Source organism: Electrophorus electricus, chromosome 21 (genome assembly GCF_013358815.1).
Source record: "Electrophorus electricus isolate fEleEle1 chromosome 21, fEleEle1.pri, whole genome shotgun sequence".
NCBI classification, from domain to species: domain Eukaryota; kingdom Metazoa; phylum Chordata; class Actinopteri; order Gymnotiformes; family Gymnotidae; genus Electrophorus; species Electrophorus electricus.
The window spans coordinates 8,826,400-8,850,501 of record NC_049555.1 but is presented as its reverse complement, the minus strand read 5'-3'; the positions used below and the strand labels follow the sequence as shown (position 1 = coordinate 8,850,501).

At 40.4% G+C, this 24,102-nt stretch overlaps 2 protein-coding genes across 3 annotated transcripts; one reads left to right on the top strand and one right to left on the bottom strand.

Annotated features, from left to right (window-relative positions):
* The first annotated feature begins 5,542 nt into the window (after window positions 1-5,542).
* On the top strand, window positions 5,543-18,822 carry acana (aggrecan a). Of its 2 annotated transcripts, XM_035520841.1 has the most exons (19): window positions 5,543-5,779; window positions 8,244-8,329; window positions 8,464-8,847; window positions 8,994-9,168; window positions 9,483-9,610; window positions 9,695-9,988; window positions 10,179-10,523; window positions 10,904-11,078; window positions 11,264-11,391; window positions 11,668-11,961; window positions 12,090-12,173; window positions 12,316-14,007; window positions 14,127-14,240; window positions 15,075-15,188; window positions 16,063-16,221; window positions 16,351-16,433; window positions 16,548-16,692; window positions 16,798-16,980; window positions 17,098-18,822. In XM_035520841.1, the coding sequence occupies exons 2-19, from the start codon at window positions 8,251-8,253 to the stop codon at window positions 17,169-17,171; spliced, it is 4,650 nt and encodes a 1,549-aa protein (XP_035376734.1). In that variant the 5' UTR covers window positions 5,543-5,779; window positions 8,244-8,250; the 3' UTR covers window positions 17,172-18,822. The 2 variants fall into 2 exon arrangements, with proteins under 2 accessions (XP_035376734.1, XP_035376735.1); XM_035520842.1 differs by lacking the exon at window positions 15,075-15,188.
* On the bottom strand, window positions 17,358-22,960 carry LOC113579691 (hyaluronan and proteoglycan link protein 3). Its single transcript, XM_027013815.2, has 5 exons — window positions 22,882-22,960; window positions 22,144-22,293; window positions 21,436-21,804; window positions 20,979-21,281; window positions 17,358-20,647 (listed from the first exon to the last, which is right to left on the bottom strand). Exons 2-5 carry the CDS (start codon window positions 22,265-22,267, stop codon window positions 20,364-20,366), a joined length of 1,080 nt encoding a protein of 359 aa, XP_026869616.2. The 5' UTR covers window positions 22,268-22,293; window positions 22,882-22,960; the 3' UTR covers window positions 17,358-20,363.
* Between the last annotated feature and the right edge of the window lie 1,142 nt (window positions 22,961-24,102).

Here is a 24,102-nt window from a genome sequence, read left to right as displayed (position 1 = left end):
CCACAGTGGGCCTCTATTCCCTTTATGAATAGAGCATTTAATAAATAGCAAGGTCAACACTCTGCACTAACAAGGCTCCCCATGGAGCACAGTCAGAGTGCAGAGCACACACTCTGGCTCTTAGCAATGTCTTCACCAAAATGTGCGAACCCCTTTTCTTTTAACAAACTTCTAGTGTAAGATAATGTAATAAATACTAATGTAAGATAGCACATTGCAGATTGAGTGAACAGATGTCAGTAGATGTAAGGGTATGGTCAAAAGACAGCTCTACCTTGTTCTCTGTAAAGCCACTTGCTCGTTACTATGGGTACTTTCTATGTTAACAGTGTACTGGCTCTGCAGTGAAATTTAAATGCTGTTAAAGCTGCAGAGCACCTAAAGAATCAGCCACTTCTACTTATTATAGAAAAGTATATAAAATACATATAAAATTATATGTAGTTTAATATGTTAAAGTTTAATATGTTGTGTAATTTTATATGTTAAAACTACATTGATTACATATGTACAAACATGAAAAGATTAATTTGCTGTAAGAGAACAAAAATACAGTAGATGCAGCAGGCTACCATGCATCAGCCACCTTAGAGTAGGCAAAAGATGTCAGGACACAAGGAAGGAGCAGAGTGCCATATTAACTCCACTTCTGCTACTTTATGTTCTCTTAGGTAGGTAGGTTACACAGGCAACAGTGGTAGGTTTGAATACCTTGTGAGTACATGCAGAATAACCAATAGGCCCTGTCTTCTTGAAATACAGCAACTAATCTAATCTATTAGTGTTATCTGGCAACCTCTGGCTTTACCTTACAAAAGTACCTTTGTTCAAACATTCTCAGGAGCCCACTTTTCACATGTGTTTTCTACTTGAGCTCTTGTGAATATGTTGCTCAGTGGGTCAGGCCAGGACAACAAGGCCATTATAAAGTGCTACATCTGCCCACTCTGTCAGACCCTGCCAGTGGTTAGGTTGCCTCTTGGTACACTGATAGTGGTCTGCTTGCCTGTTTGGTACAGCTTTGATATTCTTATCCACATATGTAACTAGCATATGACTTTGGTTTATTTACTGCTGGTAGTCTGTTGTCTATAGGGGAGGAAAGAGTCGTTCTTTATCACATGCCATCATGTTATAACCTCCTCAATATAATTTCTATTACAGAATAAAACAAAGGTTTTGTGTGTGTAAATGTATCTAGCACAGAAACAGACCTGGAAATGAGCGCAGATGCATACCAGCACAACTTGTTTACTGGCCCAATTATAAGTACTTATAATCAGTTCCAGTAGATCTAAGAACTGAGTGACTTATAAAGATACTTTGTCATCTACTCATATATGTATAATTTGTTAAACTGCATGTTTACTCAATAAGTATATTTATTGACTAGATATATAGTTTAACTTATTTACATATGTCTTTTTGATCTCAGGATCCAAAAAGGAAAAGTTTGCTAGTACTGCTATACCTGTCATACACAGCCACACTAACCCAGTTACCCTGGTTATGGCCAGACATCCCATATATTCAGTCAACCTTATTTAGTGGTGTAATGACAGCCAGTATATCATGTGATTGCAGAGAATGTACAGCAGATCTGGAAAGGTAGATCAAATACACAAGTATTTCTAAGCATGAATGAACATGGATAAGAAGATTTAATATAGCAACTTTTAGAAAACATATAAATTATTAAACATATATCTTATTTGACCTATGTCAAGTAAAATATATAAAAGAAAAAAGGGAACGAGTCAGTGATTTCAACAGAAATTCACAATGATTGAAAGAAATTGAGGAGGATCCGTAATTAAATGAATTTATCTCTTCAGAATTGAGGTCATTGTGGCTCTTAGGCTTTGCAACCCTCTCAGAACACTGTAAGGAGTGTTCAAACATATTTGCAGGTATGTGAAACACGCTAATAGCAATGACCTCAGATGTAGACACAATCTTTAATCAGCTGCTGGGCAGAGACAGAAGAATGCCGGTTCTGTTCCTTAGCATAAGGATATAGTGTTCTGCCACTCTCTTCTCCAAACATTCACACACTTCAGAAACACATACACTCTTATAAAAACCATGACTGGTCCAACTTTCTTATAGGCTGTGTAAGCTAAGGGGAAATTTATCTTCTACTCATTTAAATTTGTGTAACTCTTATGACGCGTAACCCTCCTGACTCCAGAGAGGAATGGAAGAGGAGGACTCGGTTCTAAGAATTTCAGGAATCCATATTTACTTAGGCAAGAAGATTTGGGGAGGGGATATTTGTCCGAAATAAAGGTCATTTTGAGAAATTGCCTAAAAAGGTTAAATTAATGGACCTTATATATGGATTGCCAACAAATGCACATTTTTGTATATGCACATCTATGTACAGATCAAATTCAGGGTTACCTATCACTGTGGTACAATGCAGCCCTTATTGGCCTTTGTACTAGTAAGGATAGTCACATTTGTAAGATACAGTTAGCCGTCCTATGCTAGAGTGATAAGACACTGTAAATTCTGTCTCTACAATTTTAAGCCTGCTGGAATAAACAGAATATGAACTCACAATTTGTATTCTTATTTTATTTATTTATTTATGTTATATGCTTGTCTGGAGCCTTTTGAATGGGTCAGCAAAATGTTATTATAACAGTAAGGTCTAACAGTATGGCTGTATGTTAGAGAGGTTATGATGCACAAGATAGTCACTATTATGAGAGTGAGGGTACGTGCAGTGGGTTAAGTGCTTGTGTGTAAATGGGGACTATTGAAATAGTGCTCTTTCCCTTCTGCTCTGGGACTATCACAGAGCTCTAGTAACCTGTGGCTTACAATGGCCTGTTCAATTCCAGCAGGAAGTCAAATAAATATGTTCGGCTCTCTCCAAAAACATCATGTGAAGTTTTAACAGAAGGTCCCTGTAAGAGAAAGCCCATTTCCTGACAGCAGGGAGTCACTGAGTGTAAAATGTCTGTGAGCAGGTTATGGTTTTAATGAAAGCCTGAGAAATTTAATCCAAGAGTTACATTTTCTTGCTGATACTGCCTTGTCAACCTCTCCAGTGCCATGACTGCAAGTAAAAAATCAAGATGTATAAAATATTTGTTCCTGGCAGTTTGTAAAGAAAACTAAACATCAGAAATGTATTGTGGTCCAAATGTGACACAAGTATATGCTTTAAAAGAAAGGTTCCACATATTAAAATGGAGAGTCTCTCACTTCTCCTCATCCTCCTGCCAATGTGCAGAGCAAACATTTGACTGCCACTGGGCAGAAAAGGTACCTGAAATGGCCGCCACCTGAAGGAGCTCAGCCTCGTTGCACAGGTTTGTGAAGAAGCTTTCCTATTTCCCCTGAGGTTGGGTTTTTTCTTCCTCTATCAAAACAAGGTTGCCAGAGAGAGAGAGAGATGCCTGATGCCTTTCAAGCATTTGGCCTTTTGATGAAAAGAGCTCTTGAGCCTATGGAAATGTGCACTGGTCCCTTAAGGCTTCATCTGAAACCGCATGTCATCAATGTCAATCACCAAGCACTGACTTTATTAGGTCTGCTGTTTGTTGATTATAAAATGGTATTCTGGCTTAATACTGGGGAAACAAAAAATATTATTAGTTTGGAATAGAATTAACTTTACTCTGTCTGTCTTCTCTGTATCAACATGTTCTAAAGTAATTCCTGAAGCAACTTGATTTGGGAAAACTGAGATGAGTTTGGAAGAGCTAAGGTAACACTGGGTATTTGTTGATTCAGGAAAAAAAGACATATCCCTTTCTCATGCTGAAAGCAAGGAAATATATCTGTTGAACTTGGTTTTAAGAAACTAATTTTCAGCATATCAGCAATTTACCTCTTGCATGACAAATACAGTCAACCTCCATTATTTAGACCCCAGTGTCATCTGGTACTATGAAAAAAAGGCATATCATCAAGAGCAGAGGTACTATATTTCATAAACTTCTTCAGATTTAGTCATGACATTACCATGAAAGTGAGAAAGAGTTAGTGATCAGAGGACAAAGCACTTATACAGAGAGACAGTGGGGACCCATTTGAAGTTTGTTCCAAACAGTTCAGTTACAGTTTTCAGTTTAGTTCCATGCCAGAATAAGAAACCCTGCCCCACTCACTTTCCAGGGTTTGAACTCAGTGTAAACCGCATGTTGTGCTCATGAGGTTAAACTCTGCTGATTACATTAGTGAGGTGATGGTGGAAAAAATGCAGTTCTGTTGAACAGGTTAGGAATTAGTTTTCAAGCAGTTATCCCCTTAGGAACACCAAAGACCTTATTGATGTATTCAAATAATTGCATGGAAATAGCTTCATGTCATTCTGATGCAATGAGAATGATTAAAAAAACAGACCATGGGAAAGTATTTATTGTTTGGAAATACTGCAAAAGGGCATATCAGAGTAACAATAATACTATTAATACTATTATTAATAAAACATTAAACTGAAGTATATTCTGTTGCTGACTGCCAGGTACATACAATAATGATGTGTGCTGAAAGTGTTGACTCTGAAATGTCTAGAAATGTGGTTACTTTACAAATTAGTTTAATACACACTTACTGAAAAGGAATGCAAGTAGCTGAAACCCGTATGTGTACAAATTCTCAAAAATATTTAAAACTTGACCGAACTACAAAGCTTAAAATCTTTGGAGTGAATGGCTGGGAAGGAAGAAGTTAACAAAATAACAAACACTATTGTTTTATACTACGGGAGACACAAGACTCCGACATTCTCACTTGTAAAAAGTGCATTGGCATGCCTTTTAATTACGTATACAACTATTTCCTTTGCTGCAGAATGTTTTTGGATAACCGTAGGGGTGGCTCAGGCTGCTCAAAGAAGGCCTCTGTCTTCGCTTTCTCCTACTCTGTTACTGTTTGTTCACCTCCACCAATTAATGTCATTGAGGGTTAAGACAATTTATGTTTTTTAAAGCGTCTCAATTTAAATACGTATTTTGGGCACAATAACATAAAAGTTGCAGCAGAATACAGGAAAACGACAAGTAGCTACACAATGTTTTTTTTTTTCCCAGAATCTCTTTTTCAAATCAACATTTTATATTTCTAAGAGGTACAGTAGAAACAATAACCACAATAATGTTTCATGATTCCACAGAAACCAATAGCAAATAATTAGGTTTACGTGATGATTTGGGAGACGTTATGAATGTTTTCGCTATGCAATTATAAGCTAATTCAGAACATGGCAAGAAAAGCAAATTCTAATTAATAATTAAGAAGTAATAATTAAGGCCATTTGTTACTCTCATTTTAGAGAGTTTAAAGAATTCTTTTCCTGGAACAGAAGCAAGCAGACATTAGACACGAAGGTAAAAATCGTAAGTAAGTAAGAAGTGCCCATTTATCATTGCATGCCATTACTTTATTACAGAAAACGCGTCGACAAATCTCCCCTGGATGTGAGTATGTTCAGTCACGCAGAAGTACCATTACATCATTTAATGCAACTGCCAAAATAAAGTTGGCTCTCCCTACATTCTTAACGCTCTTTTCCCTTCGCCCCTTCCATACCCTTGACATCTAAACGCATTTCCCTTTCCAGTGGCTCTCTCTCTCTCTGCTCTTCGCTCTCTTAAGCGAAGCAACGTCTTACCTGAACCGGTGAACAGTAGGGGTGGATCGGATTCTTAACGGACTGATTTCTGTTTCGTGACGGAGTAGTAAAACGAATATAAAGTAATCGCCACCAATAAGAAAAGGGGGATTAGGTGTACATGTACAGGATTGCCTTTCCATCAAACAGGTAAAATGAGATACCATTTTCCGATTCGAGCTACCCACTGTCAGATTAATTTTGTTTGTTGGTGGGTTGAAATATTGTTTTTGAGTAGTTGTTAACGTGAAGATGCTTCCGTACCATGAACGACTACGCAATGTGAACTGTATCCATGATGTTCACTACATTTATTTTCCGGTGAATATTACGGTGTAATCTTCAGTAGCAAAATGTATTTCTCTAAGTGACCATAATTTTGTGTATAGACACATATCATTTAGTGACTGAACGACAAATAATTCAGAAGTATAGTGAATGCAGGCAGCCTACCCCAGAGACAGGAGATTTTAACACTTATCATCCCCCTGTTTTCATCTTTCATATGTATAAAGTGCCATGTCTGACCATGATCCCATAAAGTGGTTTAAAAGAGTCCTATCTGTTGCATATTCTGGATAAAAGTGATATGTACCCTCAAAGTAAGCTTTGCTTTTTTGGGCAGTATTGTTTGCCAGTTTATTAAAATGACAATCAATTTATTCAAATGCTAAAATGGAAGATTCATAAAAATGATCATTCATGGCAATGTCACATGCTAAAGTTATGCTGATTCTTAAATATTCTGAGCCCTCATCCCAAAGTGTCCAATCTTACCTGTAATTGAATTCACTGTAGAATATATTTGTCTGTATCAGTACTGACAGAGCTACAGCCATTCCCCACACTGATGTATGATCAGTATACCACTGCTCTCATAATATGTTTTTTTTTTTCTTCCATTTATACTCCTCAGCATGCAGCATAGATGAATTTACAGCCATTCAGAGTGTATTCATGCGTTGACTACTGCAGTACTTTTCCATTTTTCAGTGTTAAGGTCTGGAAATGATCTTCAGCCGTAAGGGTTTAAAAATCTGGCTGCTACAGTCAGAGCTGAGAGAGCCAGACACCCACACACTGTAGCCACTCTATCTTTTTCTCTCTCTCTCTCTCTCTCTCTCTCTTTCACTCACACACACACACACACACACACACACACACACACACACACACACACACACACACACACACACACACACACATACACACACACACAGACATCATAAGACAATAGAAGTTAAAGAGCTGAAGTATCAACATATAAAAAAAATCTGCTGGTCTTCTGAAAAACAACCCAAATTATTAAGAAAAGCTAAAGGTATGGAATGCTATATGCTGACTGAAAGGTTGCAATAGGCTGTGAAATAGAACACCTTTATTTTCTGCAGTCAGAGTCAGTCAGTATACAGGTTACGTCCTTTTTCATTCACATCATAAACAAAAGAACCAGAAACAGCATGGATGTACTACAAACTTGAAATATAAAAATATAAATTGCTTCCCCTTTAAATGTGCAGTGTGATACTGATTTCTATAGTGTCTGAGACATGTAGCTTCCAGTGGCTCAAAAAGCTTTTGTTTGAATATAATTATAAATAATCTAGTTTTACATGAGGACATAAAAGGCAGAAGGCTTGGTGCCATATATTAACCAACAAGACTGAAAATAACCCACCTCCCCCAGTGCAACTGATACTGTTTTATCAGTCAATTCCTGATAATTCAGCATCTAATTATAGCCTAGAATGCTTTACATTGCCACAATAAACATTTGGTGTATTTTCTAAATGACAGTTCTAGTATGCTCTATATGGACTGAAACCAAGTTATTTTTGGCTTAAGGGGTTCTGTATAAAAATGCTGTTAAGTTACATGGTTCAACAGATTAATTTATTTAACACTATCGGAAATGAACATTAATGTTGTTTACTTAGAAAGAAGTGAAGCAGGAGTTGCAGGGAGCTAGACAGGAGGGTGACCCAAAAGCATTCCCAGCATAAAGGTTTACTCTGCTAGGAATAAGGCACGCTTGCCTTTTCATGGCATGTGTAAGATTAGTCTCTATTAGGAAGAGAGGAAGGGCTTCTCAATGCTCTGAAGAAAGTCAAATAAATGCACTCTCACTATTAAATACTGGCCAAAACTTGCGTACTCTCATACCAGACAGCAGTTTTCTATGTGAGTTCATGTTTTCTCAAAGCAAGTCTTAAGGAACAATGGACTTTTCTTTATTCATCATGGTAACTAAGGACTTTTATTTCCAACTTGCCTGATCTAATAGTTATGATGTGGAGCGAAGTGTCATACAGCAGCATGGGAGCAGTATGTTTCCCATGCTTCTTTGTGGAAATTGGAAATTACAATGTGGTCTAGTTCTCAGAGAGGTATGAATTCCATAGACCTACAATAGGCAGCTTGTTCTGGGTTGCTTTTTCAAGGCACTTTAAGTAGACTGGCTTGATTGTATGCATCACCAACATATGAGTTTTAAAGTTTTTGTTATCCTCACTGCACTGTGAGATAATTGTTAGTTTTAGTTATTGCTGTATATTGCTAAAAATCTTAAACACTGTATAACATGGTCTAAAAAGTTTTTAACTTTTAACTCTAGGTGAGCCATGACATCATTGCTGTTACTGTGCTTGTGTCTCCGGGTCATCTCAGCCACTCTGTCCTTTACAGACTATCTATATACTGGTAAGTAATTTTCTCCTTTATTTTAACATATCCATTTTTTTTTGCAACATCAGGGGTGTAAAAGCCCTGGATTATAGGCCAGCATTAAAATAATCAGTGTGGTAATTCAAGCTGTCTTTTCTGATGTATCCCAGAACCTGAAAACACTCTGAGTGTCAGCATTCCCATAGCGGGTCCTTTGCGACCCTTAATGGGGGACAAGATGGTTCTGCCCTGCTACTTCCTGGACAACACAGTCCTTGACCCAGGGGCCCCCACCATAGCTCCTCTCGCCCATCGTATCAAATGGAGCCTCATCACCAAAGAAAAGAGTACAGACATTCTGTTGGCCTCAGAAGGCACAGTTGCACTTAATAAAAGGTATATGGACAGGGTATCCATGATAGCATACCCCATGACCCCTACTGATGCCAGCATTGAAATCACCGAACTCCTCTCCAATGACTCGGGAGTGTACCGCTGTCAAATCATGCATGGAATTGAAGACAGCCATGACACTGTTGATGTGAAGGTGCAAGGTAATGCCACTGTTTGCAGTTTTCCTAGGCAAATCCACTTTCAGTGGCTTTAACTTAGTGTGTTCTACAAAAAGAAGAAATACTCACTAGTACTGTTGATCGTCATGGTCAAAAATGCATTCTAACCATCTGATGCTCTGATTTAGGCATCGTGTTCCACTATCGTGCCATCACTAGTCGTTATACCCTGACGTTTGAGAGGGCGAAGGAGGCCTGTATCAAGAACAGTGCCATTATTGCGACTCCTGAGCAACTCCAGGCAGCCTATGATGAGGGCTACCATCAGTGTGATGCAGGCTGGCTCTCTGACCAGACTGTTAGGTCAGTCCATGGAAAATAAAATTGGTGTACTTAATTTTGCATATGGAAACTAGCCCATTTTAGTGTTAAGAACAACCTCTTCAAAGAGATGACTACAGATTAAATAACCAGTAGCCTATGTAAACCATAATCCAGAAGCTACATTTTTTTGTCAGCCTTGTCCATCACCTGAAGAATGTTGGGGAACCATTCAGGACCATTCATATTTAATTGGTTGTATGCAGAACCTCATAACCCCATCAGAAACCCTTGTATGCTTTCTTTTGTGTGAAAATTACAGTTATTGTCTCATTTTATTTTGCTGTTGATCCAAGGTATCCTATCCATGAGCCACGAGAGGCATGCTATGGAGACAAATATGAATTCCCTGGTGTGAGGACGTACGGAGTCAGAGAAATAAATGAGACTTATGATGTGTACTGCTTTGTTCAAAACATGACAGGTACAGGAACTTCAATAAAATCATTGAAAGTTTTGATTTGACCGAACACTTCAAACATTGATATGATCTAATATTCTCTTACAGGAAGGGTGTTTTTTGCTATGTCCCCTGAAACATTTACCTTCACTGAGGCTGAGGCACAGTGTGTTAAATGGGGTGCTAAATTAGCCACTACCGGGCAACTATACCTGGCCTGGAAGGGCGGTATGGATATGTGTAATGCAGGCTGGCTAGCAGATGGGAGTGTCCGCTATCCAATCAACATTGCCCGGCCTCAGTGTGGAGGAGGCTTGCTGGGCGTGCGCACTGTCTACCGCTTTCCTAACCAGACTGGCTATCCTCTACCAGACTCACGTTATGATGCTATCTGCTATACAGGTATTCACTATTCAGGATTATAGTGGAATCCAGGGACTCCGTTATAATCCCTATTTTCTGTTTGTGTAGTATTTCAAAGTTTGCCGTTCTTTATGGTTTGATATTTCAGTTAGTGCTATTGGGCCTATAGCCAAGTAATACTGTCTGACTCTTTGAGTCCTCACTGGGTGACATGCTCTGTTTCACTTAGAAGAGGATGAGGAGGGTTCAGCTGACATATACCCAAGTATACGGACGACTACAGAGACAGGAGGTGGTGCAGTAAGTGTGGGAATGATGACAGACCATCCCCAGCAATTCACCAAGCAGACTATCACAGAGAGTGAGCTACAAGGCCAGGTTGTAACCCACAAACCTCTCACCACCACTACTGGACTCCCAGACACCATGCAGAACGTTACCCAGCAGCCTCTGTCTCCACCTCCCAGTGCCATAGAGGATCTTGCAGAACTGATACAAGGGGTGACTGCTCGACCTGAACTGGGATCAGAGATCCCCCATGAAAATGCAACAGAAGCTGCCATGTCTCCAACTGGTAAGAAAACGTAATACTAATGCAGAGCTTTTAAACCTTGCACTTGATTCTGTAGGTTTTTCACCAGACCTTGATACAGGAGTCAGGTGTAATCACAAAGTGGCCAATCAGCTGAATTAATTGCTCACTAATTACAAATACCTGGATCATGGCTCAATTCAGCAGGCAGGATTGAGTATCAGGATAGTAATGTGTAGCTCTACTGAGTGATCACTTTTAGTACATTTTCCACAAATACAAGGGAATGTATTTATCAGAGATATTTTCATATATTCTTTGGCCATGCATTCATGTGACAGACTTGAATGAGTTTATTTTCTTCTACTTTAATGTAAATTGATCCACCTGCCTCTATGTTTCTTATCTTCTGTACCACCCAGGTGTTGTGTTCCACTACAGGGCAGGCTATGATCGTTATGCACTTACCTTTATTGAGGCGCAGATGGCCTGTCAGAACATTGGAGCAGTGATTGCTAGTCCCCAGCAGTTGCAGGCTGCCTATGAGTCTGGCTACCACCAGTGCGATGCAGGCTGGCTGCTTGACCAGACCGTCAGGTAAGAAGTTTCTGGAGCTATTTTCAGCTGCATTTGCAAGCTCCTTCATGCATATCTCTGCATGATAAAGAAGCAAAAGAGTCAAAATGATAACAGTGAAAATTAATTGGAAAATTAATTGGAAAATGAATCTATACTTTATTTGTTGTGATATTAATGTGCTGGTTTTCTTTCTCAAAATGAAGGTATCCTATCACATCCCCACGTGAGAAATGCTCTGGGGATTTGGAGTATCTTCGCGGTGTGAGATCCTATGGACTGCGGCCTGCCAGTGAGCGCTATGATGTATACTGCTATATGGACAAACCAAGAGGTACACCAGCTGCAAGTCTGAATCATACAGCCATCTAAAACTATGTGGATAAAACTAAAACAATGAAGCTTAAATTACCTAGTTCTGGTTGAAAAAAGTTGAACATTTTATACAGTAAATGTTTTGTCCTTTATATAACAATATATAAACAATATAACAGACACAAGCCTCTGTTAGGCTCTCATGTTGCATACTGTAAAAGAGCAGCTTTTCACTTCACAGATTAAACACAAAAGGAGCTGTTATATAATTAGCCACATTTGCCATTCATTTCAGGGGAGGTTTTTCATGCGAGTTCATTCATGAGGTTCACATACGATGAAGCAGTGGCTTACTGCCAGGGTCAAAACGCCTCGCTGGCCTCCACTGCTGATCTGAATGCGGCCTGGAAGCAGGGCTTTGATAAGTGCCGGGCTGGCTGGCTCATCGACCGCACTGTGCGCTACCCCATCAATAACCCCCGGCCCCAGTGCGGAGGAGGGAAAGCTGGTGTGCACACAGTCTATAAGTTCCCCAACCAGACGGGATATCCTGATTTGCACTCCAGATTTGATGCCTATTGCTGTAGAGGTATGCTATATCTACTGATATATACTGTCCATCAAATTGCTATGCTGATGTTTAACAGAGGATAATCATGTCATTTCAGCAGTGGAACATAAAGGTCTAAACAAAGCTCTATATAAATATTTTTGCAGTTGATCTCCAGCTATATCTCAACGAGACAGTAGTAGAAGAGGAGATAGTAAACCTGACATCCATACCTAGCCTTCTTAGGCCTGGTAATATATGTTTATATATAATATACATTGTATAATGTATATGTTTATACCAACCAGAGTAACCCTGTGACTATATTATTAAATGTTTTTAACACTGTTAATGCTTAGTCTTTTAATTCTCTCTTTCATTCTATATTCACAGTGAGCCCCTCTGTTGCACCTCCCATTGCAGTGGAGCCATCTGATTCTGGCCCTGCAGACCTGCCTTCAGGGGATAGTGGCTCTGCAGATGTGCCTTCAGGGGACAGTGGCTCTGCAGACGTGCCTTCAGGGGACGGTGGCTCTGCAGACGTGCCTACTGGGGACGGTGGCTCTGCAGACGTGCCTACTGGGGATGGTGGCTCTGCAGACCTGCCTTCTGGGGATGGTGGCTCTGCAGACCTGCTTTCTGGGGATGGTGGCTCTGCAGACCTGCTTTCTGGGGATGGTGGCTCTGCAGACCTGCTTTCTGGGGATGGTGGCTCTGCAGACCTGCCTTCTGGGGATGGTGGCTCTGCAGACCGGCCTTCTGGGGCTAGTGGCTCTGCAGACCTGCCTTCTGGTGATAGTGGCTCTACAGACCTGCCTTCTGGGGCTAGTGGCTCTGCAGAACTGCTTTCTGGGGATAGTGGTTCTGGCAATGTATTTGCAAGCGGGAGTGGGGAGCAATACAGTGGGGCACTGGACATGACAGGAAACCTTTCAGGATCTGGTTTCGGTGGAGAACTGTCAGGCTCAGGCCATATTGGTGATGGCTCACGTATACTTGTGACCTTCTCAGGCAGCGAGTCCATCTTATCTGGGGATGAATTAGCTTCAGGGTCACCCCAGGAAGCTGGAAAAGGCAGTGCACAGATCCCCACTTTCATCCCAGTCCTGGGCTCTGGCTTCTTCAGTGGGGAAGGGTCTGGAATTGGAAGTGGTTCAGGTCTCAGCTCAGAGGAAAATGGGTCTGGACTGGACTCATTCAGTAGCTTAGGAGAGAGTGATGAGAGTGGAGATGTTGCAGGCATCTCTTCAGGTCTTGGCTCCAGTGAGGAATCCTCTGGTTTCAGTGGCTTACCATCAGGCCTGTTTCCGTCTGGAGATTACAGTAGTTTCTCTGAGATTAGCGGCAGTGGAATTATCATGGTGGATGGCGATTGGGTAGAGGTGTCCACTGCTCCAAGCCTCACAGGTCAGGAGCTGAGTGGAGCAGAGGTGGATTTCAGTGAGTCAGGCGATCTATCAGGGTCTGGCCTGAGTGGCTCCTTCTCTGGATTAAGCAGTGGCCTCAGTGGGGCTGGGAGTGGTTCTGTATTTCCTGAGACCACCTTTTTGGGATCAGGGTTCACCGATCTCACAGACCAATCCAGTGGGGAACAAGAGGCTACTGGGGTTTTGGTGTATGGATCAGGAAAGTGGAGCAGCTATCTCTCCGGAACCTCTGGTCTCCCTTCAGGAGCCTCATCAGGAGTATCTGCCAGTGGAGATGTTATGTTATTGACTGATGGTAACATGGTGGAGGTTTCTATCTACCCCACCCAAAGACAAGAGCTCAGGAAAGGGCCAATAGAGCACAGTGGGAGTGGAAGTGAACTATTTGCTGAGAGTGAAGAGCGCCATGCCACACCTGGTAGTGGAGACTACATTTCATCCCTGGCTAGCAAAGACCAATCAGCGGTTGATTCAAATGATGTTCCTGCTGTTGTATTAACACTCCAAGCTCCGTCAAGGCTGCTCAGTGACATGGCAGGGCCACTGAAAGCTATGCCAGAGCCTGCCGAAACTATTTGGAATCCTGACACTGCAACTACTGAACCTACCTTCTTCCTGGAAGCACCTGCTGTCATGGCAGCACCTACCACAGAGGACTGTGAGTTCAGTCAGCAATAGCAATGTGGCTGATTGATGCAAAGATGCAAAAATATTCTGACTTAAAGATACATGCAAGTTTTCTGTTCATGTTTTTTCTTGTCTGTATTACTGTCACAGTTGCCATGGACCCATGTAATCCAAATCCCTGTGGTGCTGGCTCATGTTCTGTACAGGACGGGGTTGAATTGTGTCACTGTCCACCAGGACTGACAGGAAAAGGGTGTCACTTTGGTGAGTCCCATAAATTGACTTCATGTTGTGTAAAATACTTCTAAATCCCTCACGTTTTACCTGTGGTTTGGTAATTTGAGAACAGCCATTTTTGGCATTAATATCAACTTCTTATTGTGTTTTCTCTAACCAATAAAATTGTAAAAATGTACTTCCTCATAATTTTATAGGACTTTAACATTTCCCAGTGTTTTCTCTCATTAACTGATTACTTTATCTCTGTCCGACATTGTTCTGTCAGTGTGTTTATATCTTTTGGTCTGTTCACTGGTGCCTAACTGTCATCCTCACAGAGACATCCATTTCACAAGTTGTCTGGCATGCGTGTGGTTGCCTGATTCTTACATTTACAGGACCTCCCAGTAATCGGTTCGTTTCATTGACTGCCACTCCCGTGTGTTGTTTTTTGTTCTTCTCTGCTTTTGCTCAGGCATGGCTTAAACACCACTTCATTTCCAGTCTTCTGCACATCTACTAACACCTGGTAAATGCCCTATCCTTCTCCCTCTCCTTGATATGAATCTGAACCTTGAACTGATGCAACCCTGTGATCCATCCATGTAGGTTTTAGTATACACCTTTCAGTTTGAACCACCATGGAAACAACATCTGAAAAGCTCCTATCATTAGAGTACTGATGCAAATAATAGTTTGCTCCAAATACCTCAATGGGTTTAGTTTACTGATTTGAATGGGTTGGATCAGCATGTTGCACTGGTACATGATTTCTTATTCCATAAGAGCTGGTGTTCTACCAAAGCGTGACCCCATTTCACCCTCTGCCCTCCACCCTGAGGGTGTCATCAGTCTTAACTGCAGAACCTTTATTTACAGAGGTTGAAGTGTGCCATTCAAACCCTTGTGCCAATGGAGCCACGTGTGTGGAGGTAGAGGATTCTTTCAAATGCTTATGCCTGCCCAGCTATGGAGGGGATCGCTGTGAGATCGGTACGAGGTCTGCTTCAGCTAATTTTACTAACAACTTCTCAAAAACAACCAAAACTAATGCCATGAAACGCAATCTCAGTGGGAAGTACTGGCACCATCTGGCCTTTTGGTGGCAGCAGTGTGTTGGAACTGAGGTCTGTTGAGCTAGATGTTGATGTTTCCTGTGAAGTGGTGAGTGGCTGGGGGGAAAGGTGTAGGGCAGAAGATGTGGTAAAGGAACAAATGACACCTTTGCAGGTCAATATGAAAGGGCCAAGGGCACAACACAGCTGTCCCTCGTTAACTCAAACAGGTATAAGAGTCTGTTCTCCCTGTGATGTTCATATTTTCCATATGAACAAACTCAGGAAATAGGATTGGGTCATTTCAGTCCTCATCGTTTTCTCTGAGATGTTTATTCTTGACCCCATATAGAAATAAATGGTTAACTAACTTGGTGCTAAGGGTGTGTGCTGTGGAAAAAAACACTCTACTGAGGCTACATTCATTGATTCCTTACCTACTGCATACATCACTATACAAACTAGATTTTTAAAAGCCTCAGAGATGCATTAGCTTTATCTAAAGAACCACTGACATTCATTTCACAGCAAAAGCAAAAAAAAAAAAAAAACCTCCCATTTACAACATCAAGCACAATTTATTTATTTTTTGTTCATTTTGGCCAAAATGTTATGTAAGTATCTGTGTCCTACATTATTAGTTTTTTTTTTTGTTTGTTTTTGTTTTTTTAAATTTCACATAGCGCAGGGGAAATAAAAATATATATATATAATAGTTGCTTGTGTCCCTAAACATTGGTATATAGGTTTGCACGTACAGGTTCCATGGTAAGAGCCCACCCTGACTGCCACCCTCTCATGTGTCACTGCAGACGTAGAGAGGTGTGTGGAAGGCTGGACTAAGTTTCAGGGTCACTGCTACCTGCATTTCTCGGATCGGAAGGCCTGGGAGGAGGCTGAACAACACTGCCAACGTCTTGGAGCTCACCTGGTTAGCATCACCAACCGGGAAGAACAGGCCTTTGTCAACTGTGAGTTATGAATGTAGGCAGGTCGATGTGGTCAGTGCTTGTATTTGCTTTGTGTTTGTGTGCTATATACATGCATATGTAGATGTATGTGTTTCCCATCCCAGCTTAATGTCTCTCTATTTCTTGTAGCCCATGCACAGGACTACCAGTGGATTGGACTAAATGATAAGACATTTGAGAATGACTTCCAGTGGTCAGACGGAACCCCAATGGTCAGTGCATTCAACGGCCCACGCTGCCCACCCTGCTGAGATGCTCTGATGCTACAACCAGTCTTTTTTGGCTGAGATATAATTCTTGACTGTGTTCAAACGTTTTCCCCACAGCAATATGAGAACTGGAGGCCTAATCAGCCAGATAATTATTTTAACTCTGGTGAGGACTGTGTGGTGATGATCTGGCATGAAAATGGCCAGTGGAATGATGTACCTTGCAACTACCATCTACCATTCACATGCAAAACTGGCCCAGGTATGTAGTTGATATAAAACTGGGAATAAAATATCATGCATTTAGCCTTAATCCAGTATTAGCAGTTATTCCAGACCTGTGGAATTTTCTATTTTTTTTCCTTAGTCACATGTGGCCAGCCTCCTGAAGTGAAGAATGCCAGGATCTTTGGGAACAGGAAGGAGCGCTATCAGGTCAACTCTATAATCAGGTATCAGTGCAGTGATGGCTTCAGACAGCGCCACCCGCCTGTGGTCCGCTGCATGGCAGATGGACAGTGGCAGAAGCCACAAGTGGAATGCATTGCCCGTAAGTAACATGGGTAACACACACACACACACACACACACACACACAAATGCATACAATTTGCTCATTTATTTACATATTTAAATATTCATAATTCTTTCTTTCTTTCTTTTCACAGAAATCAACAGCAGACTTCTAAAGAGAGCTATTCGGCAATGGTCTGCCAGGAAAACACCAGTCAGAAGACTGTAATGAATTATAAAGAGTTAGTTAAGAGATGTTAAGAATCAAAGTTATTTTCTAAGTAAACATTTGACATCAAAAAGTGTTATTTTTAAAACAAGTTCCCCTCTTGTATATAGTGTCCTTACCCACATACATAGTTGAGTGGCTTGAGTGTCGCTCAGTGACAGAGACAGTAACTGATCTTTTTTGTGATTTTTTTTTTTTTTCACCTCATTTTTTTTTCACTTTATTTATGAGAGTAGCATTATTAACATCGGTAGTGTAAATGGATCACTGTACTTGCAACTGAACTATTTGGAAGGTTTTACAGACTATGCTATACAGGTTCGTTTCAGACTTCTGGCATGCTTCAGGTTGTCTCCAAATATCTGATGAATTTTTACTAAACCTTGCAGAGGAGGAACTCTCATCTAGACTGTCTGGAATTTTGCAATGAAAGGGAACAGCTAAGAACTTGATAAGGCCTGTGTCTCCACACTCTTTTTTCTGAGAGGGACATAGGAATGGGAATTTTTTATTTTATTTTATTTTTTTGCTTTTTTTCCCGCTTTGGGCACCATAATATGCAGTTTGTGAGGTACAAAGTTTTTAAAGCACTTACTATATATAACAGTATATGAAAGATGACATGAAGTATTATTTTAATCTATAGTCTCAAAGGATGGAAAAAAAAATCTAGAAATGTTTATAGCCATAAAGAAGAGGTTTACATTAATTTATTTTTGTGTAACCATAGAAATGATGAAACATTTTAAAAGTGTAATTGATTTTTGATACACCTAATAACAGCCAAGGTAATGTGAAATTAGGAGTATTTATTGATTTGTCACAATATGACATTGTATCTGGCAATTTGATGGGGTTTGCCATTTTTTATGTCCAAAATATTCAGACAAAACAATGCAAAATCCATACCAACACATATGCATTACATTTGTCAAAAGCGGGGCTAGACAGGCAGATCCTGTCAAACTGTCAGCTTGAATTTGTGCTGTGTTGTTTTCTCGTTTCAATTGTCTTGCCAAAGCTGTGCAGGACGCAGCACTGTGAGACCATGGCCTGAACTAGCTTACTGCCATCACTGTCATTCTCGCTTCTCTTAAAAATTCAGAAATGTCTTTTTTTTTTACTGTCTGTTACGACAAGTGCCTTATGATTTTGTTTTTGAAGCACATTGCTCTGGTGTCTGCTCTAGTACATGGGAGAGGCGGTGCCTCTTTCCCCCGGAGCATTGGGGGAGCTCTTTTGTAGACTGCAATCTTGTTTTCATCACCAGTGTTGACCAGTGAACCAATTAGTAAACTTTCCAATCATGCAAATTTTGATGTAAGCAAAATGGAGATTACTTCATGCCCAAAAGACTTGGTTCTTCATGTTGGAAAAGAAAGGGTTAAAAAGTTCTCTTGTACTCTGCTATGATCTCATATATTTGCCCCACTATGACTTAATTCATATCACAGTAAAGGAATGAAAGTAATGCTTCACAATAACATTGAAGTACACCTCAAGAGTCAGAGGTTGCCATGAGATGGGAATGGTTATCTTCGGAGATGATGTATATTGTCACAGATGACACACAACATGTTTTCGTTCAAATTAGTTTATTGGTGAAAAGGAAAACCATGAAAAATGTCCAAATAAAACATTCCATACATCACTTTTCACACAAGGCTTGAATTCAATGGGACTGTTGGGGGAAACATACCAACAGTCAAGAATATACTTTTTTTCTTTTTTAGATTTTTAAAAACATTTTACTAAGAAAAGCTAATTACTGTTCACAGGTAATGGAAAGTTAAGTATTATAACCTTGTCCAACTCAGTCGAAATGTATTTGTGGTCAGTGAAAAGCACATAAGTCCCTCTGAGTTATAAGAGTTGTAAAATTACAGGAGTTGCTATATGCATGATGGGGAGAGGTTCTGGCACACAGCCATCCTTTAGCTGAATGGGCTCTTTTAGGGCTCTGCTGAAGCACTGGGCCCTTTCTCCTCTCCTGCCTAGTGCTCCTTCATGTCCAGTGGGAAATCTCATGAACTGAGACCCCTAATGGTGGGATCATAGTATGGCATCTGTTACAGATTTTTTTCATGTGTGAGACTGAACTGCAACCACCCATACTGATCAATGGCTTTGCACTTATCCACAACTAGATACCCCTTGGTAATATTTTTTTGGAGGTAAATGACAAAAACTGATCCCTAGCTCATCAAAGGTGAAAGTACAGGAAAATAAAGCAAATTGAAAAATACACTCTATGTACAAGGACTATGTGATCATTTTAACATGTTTTAGCTATTTGTTTTACCAAAATGACATTATGTATTCAAATGTAACAAAAAGTAAAGATTACAGTACAAAAAAGCATTCAGATTTTAGAGGCATTATTCTGTAATATGTAGCAAGAACATTTTTTCTATTTCTTAGAAAGCACTGTAAACCTTTTAAACATAATTAAAAGCAGGTATGACTAAGTACTTGATGAAATATCCACAAGACCCTTTTCACATTATAACATTTGTTTCTGCATAATATGGTGAGAAGTTGACTTAGGTTTTGGAACCGCTCACTGAAACGATGGTGAGCAAACCATCAATCCTAAAATAGAGCTTACCAGTTTTCTTGTGTCACTTTCTTATTCTAACCAGGTGAGGGCAAAATTGTTCCTGTTGTTAAAACTCATCAATGATCAGAAAATGCATATTCAGTAAATGTATGTAAGCCTTTGACTTTTTCCTGTCCTTAAGGAGCAAATATATAGTATTACAAAATATGAAAGTGTAAAACACCAACACATTTTCATGCCATTGTTCACCTAAGATTAATTAAACATATAAATAAAAAATAAATGTAAAAAAATAAGATGTCTAGCCAACACACTATTAACATTTGATGCTTTAGGTCACCAACCTAATCTGATGAGAATAAAGTGGAAAAGCATAGGAATTTGCCACTGGAACTGGCAAATATGTTTTGTACAATTTCACCTACTGGACTAAAGTGTTGAAAGCAACCCAGGAATTAATCTGTATTAGCACTGGATCATCTGTAAATTTGGATAGAAACCGGAACATTTCCATGTATTCCTACAACTCACCTCATGCAACCACTGTTGCTTAGCTGGTTGGAAGGCAATGGCACCATGGTAATTCACATTCACTATGCAAAGGCAGACTCCTGGTAAGTCTCAGTAGGCTTTCACCTAGAGCTATAGCAGTACACCCCATACTTGTAATACGGGGAGGGGAAGCCGAAGCTGCGGACGCCTCGTTTGTGAGGCCCACAGTTCAAGCGAGGAGTGGTTATCGGGTATCGCACACTCCCATCAGCCAGCCAACCGGCATCACAGCGATCCAGGCCTAGGAACTTCCATGCTGCGAAAAGGTGACCCACCTTAGCTATCTGAGTGTCATCCTCAATACAGGCCTGGATTGCCTCAGTGAAGTTGAACTTCTGAGCATGTTCAAGGTAATATACTCTCCCTGAAGAGCAGTAAGGGAATAATATGTCAATAGGTTAAGAAATTATTGATCAAAGTATGAGTGATTTAACTACATCTCTGTGCTGTGGTACTTAACAAAAATTAGCAGTGATTCAAAATGATAGCTATAGAAACAAATTATCAGTGAACTGTGGTGAAGGCTGTTATTTAATTTCCTATAGTGTTACAAAATGACATTATATAGCATTAATTAAAAAATTCAAAATCGCATTATGAATTCAGGGTTTGAAGTTGTCTGCCTTTGTGCTCCACAGAAGACTCCAATGAGTATAAATTCAATTCAATTAGAGAATAATGAGGTCCCTTCTTACCCCGAAGCGAGGAGGAGAAACAGAAGACGTCATAGCGATGAAGGTGTTTATGCCTGGGTCCATAGCTGCGTACCCCTGGGGCCAGTCCAAGGCCCCCACATGGGTACCGGGGCAGGTTAATTGGGTACTGCACTGTGCCGTCTGCAAGCCAGCCGGCATTGCACCAGTCCAGCCCCTCCTGCCAGGCCATGTAGAGCTGGTCAGAAGTGGCTACCATGGCGTCCTGCTCCTCACAGACCTGCCGAGCTTCTGGGAAGGTCAGGTGGTAGCGGCCATTTTGAGGCTGATAAGGAAAGACCACACCTGAAAGAGACAGAGCAAGACCCCAGAAGTCTAAGGAAACGGTGCCATGACCAAGCTGATCAAATTGCAAGGTCTTATTTGTGCCAAGAATAAAAGGGACTGAAAGCAAGTGTTTAAAACAGAATTTAATTAAAGTTGAACTGGCTTCCTGCACCTCTGAGCTCCAGGTCAACTGTCACACTTTCATCTTCCAGGCCATCAATGATCTCACAGCGGTATTGGCCTGTGTCACTCATGCTGACATTAGTGATGACCAATGCAGTATCTCCTGGGAGGTCATGCTGAAGGTACACTCGATTCTTAAAATCCCCAAAGCTGCGCTGGTGGTGACCAATCGCGACCAGGACGTCAACCTCACGGTCTCCAGTGATGGGTGACCAGGACCACTTTACCCGCACACTGCGAGGGCTGTTTAGCGGCGGCTCGTACCAGAACCGACAGGGGAGGGTCACATTACTGCCCCTCAGAGTGAACACAGAGGGCAGTGTGGTCTCAACTCGCAGTTTTATGCCATTGAAATGAACTACATGCAAAACAAACAAACAAACAAAAAAAACAGTAAATGAACCTGCCTAAAGAGAGAGCCCTTACCTAATTACATCTGATAGATGGATGGTACTTGCTTGATATATATATATGTTATAAAGGCTGGCACTTGGCTAATATATATGTTGTAAAGGCAGTCAGCCCAGTGTGTGTTTAGGTAAAATAGCTTAAAACTAGAAATTCTACTAATCCATTCCTATGGAATACTGTCAGAGCAAATAAACATCTGTAAAAGATTTAGTAATTAGAAAATATTTTTTTCACTGCATAACTAAGATTGTCTTTTGAAGTGCTTATCTTTCAGCAGGGAACATACGTTCTCCATTTCCGTTGCCCTTGAATATATCTTGATAGAAGAAGGTATTGTAGCTCGTGGAGACTGCCTTGCAGTAATAGAGTACTTGCAAGATCAGGGCCAGCAGAGTGCGTGATTTTTCCATTTGGCGCCGATCTTTGTGAAAATGTCCTAATTGGCGGTGAAAAAATTAGACATTAAAAAGAAAATCAGGAAAACGAAACAGAGCTCCTTAAAAAAGAAACGAAAAGAAACGAAAAGGGCGTTCTGTTGTATTCTGAAAGATTCGAAGGATCGTATATGTAGAGTGCTTATATAGAGTGCAATCCTAGGAACGGCTAAGATACTACACAGGACTCTCAAGCTCCCAGGCCTCTGGTAGAGAACCCTATCATGAATGGGCAAAAAAAAAATGCAAAAAAAAAAAATATATATATATTATATATATATATATATATATATATATATATATATATATATATATACACGCACACTATATAAACATAGGCCTAAATATATATTTGTTTAAATTATTTGTTAAGAATTATATGTTACTGTAAAACACGTTAAAAGTGTTTCATATATCACAGCATAACAATGTAACAAATTCATAAGGAAACAATGTGGATTAAAATCGTCCATAAATATTTGCCAACGAAACATTCTAAACATCTGCTGCGCTTTATTAACGCGAATTAAACTTCAAATAGCACCTGCAACCAAAATCGAACCAACCATGCATTTCAAACATGTACTCACACTGTTGTCCTTAATTGTTCTGCTGTCTTTAATCCCTATTCCTGGAGTAAAACACAGGAACAGTACAACGCAGGTCAAGCACAGCTGCGGGCATAAAGAAGCCTGACCGTGACGTAAGCTTGAAGCTAACTCGTCAGTCTATCTCACGCATGTTTTTAAGATGTTTGGAAAACTCGCACTACATTGCGAGGAAACCGCTACCGCAACCACGGGAATTCCATTGTATTCATCTGAAAAAAGATATCCCTATCACTGTTTACTTTTGAAATTCCTAAATATAAATTCATGAAAATATAACAGGTTTACCTACAGCTGATTAACAATAATATGTACAGTTAGCTAATTAATTATAGTCTGCTATTACCTAATAACTGCTTGTTTCCACGACCTACAGACGTTTCACCCTCTTAAATATACTCTCCGTTAAGTACTGTAGTGTCTGCTTCCCATTAGTGCATTAGTGCAACGTATGGTCTACCTATCACTAACGCCTAAGTCATAACAAATGAGCTCATCCGGAAACGGCTGTCATGCAGCTCTATGAGAAAAAGATTGTTCAACACAACACTATGGGAAGGCATTCAACTGGCACGGATCTAGGAAGAGGTTACGACATTGTCTATAAGGTAACGATGGTTCTGCAAAAAGTCATTATTGTATTCAGGTGGCCTAGGGCCCGAGGGGATCTTTTTTTAAACCTCTACCTGTCACTCCATTTACCATTGTAAGCCTGAAACACTGCAAGCCAGGTCTTGAAAGGAGCCAAGAATGACTGCTCCCCAGCAACACCCACCAGTGCAGGCAGCAAGCACCTGGACAGATACTAATCTGATACTGCAGAGAAAAGGTTCTTAGCCAGTTCATTAGCTGTCTGCTTTTGGAGTACCTCTCCATTCGCCTGCCTTTTCTCAGCCACTCGGAGCCATTACGGCTGTTTGGATGGCGGTATGCATTAAGATGAAAGGGCCAGCCCCAGGCTAGGAATGCTAAGCCGGTGTGAATAGCAGACAAGGAGGTCATCTGTAGGAGTCTGTAATTTGTGCAGTAAACTGTAGGGTGAAGGAGGACTATGCTGTGAATGGTGAATATATTGGCTTCTTGGAAAGCTGTAAGAGGAAACACAATGCCAAGATGAGATGTTGCTTTGTTCTCTTTTTCATAATCATTCTCTGAAACACTGTAACTATAATTAGGGCTTTACAAATCCATAGTGATGTCTGG

Coding starts and splice junctions, on each gene's coding strand:
- acana (XM_035520841.1), top strand. CDS start 8,251: ATGACATCATTGCTGTTACTGTGCTTGTGTCTCCGGGTCATCTCAGCC. Junction 8,330..8,463: donor TACAGACTATCTATATACTG/GTAAGTAATTTT, acceptor GATGTATCCCAG/AACCTGAAAACACTCTGAGT. Junction 14,241..15,074: donor AGGAAAAGGGTGTCACTTTG/GTGAGTCCCATA, acceptor CTTTATTTACAG/AGGTTGAAGTGTGCCATTCA.
- LOC113579691 (XM_027013815.2), bottom strand. CDS start 22,267: ATGGAAAAATCACGCACTCTGCTGGCCCTGATCTTGCAAGTACTCTAT. Junction 21,282..21,435: donor AGTTGACCTGGAGCTCAGAG/GTGCAGGAAGCC, acceptor TGTCTCTTTCAG/GTGTGGTCTTTCCTTATCAG. Junction 20,648..20,978: donor TTTCTCCTCCTCGCTTCGGG/GTAAGAAGGGAC, acceptor ACTGCTCTTCAG/GGAGAGTATATTACCTTGAA.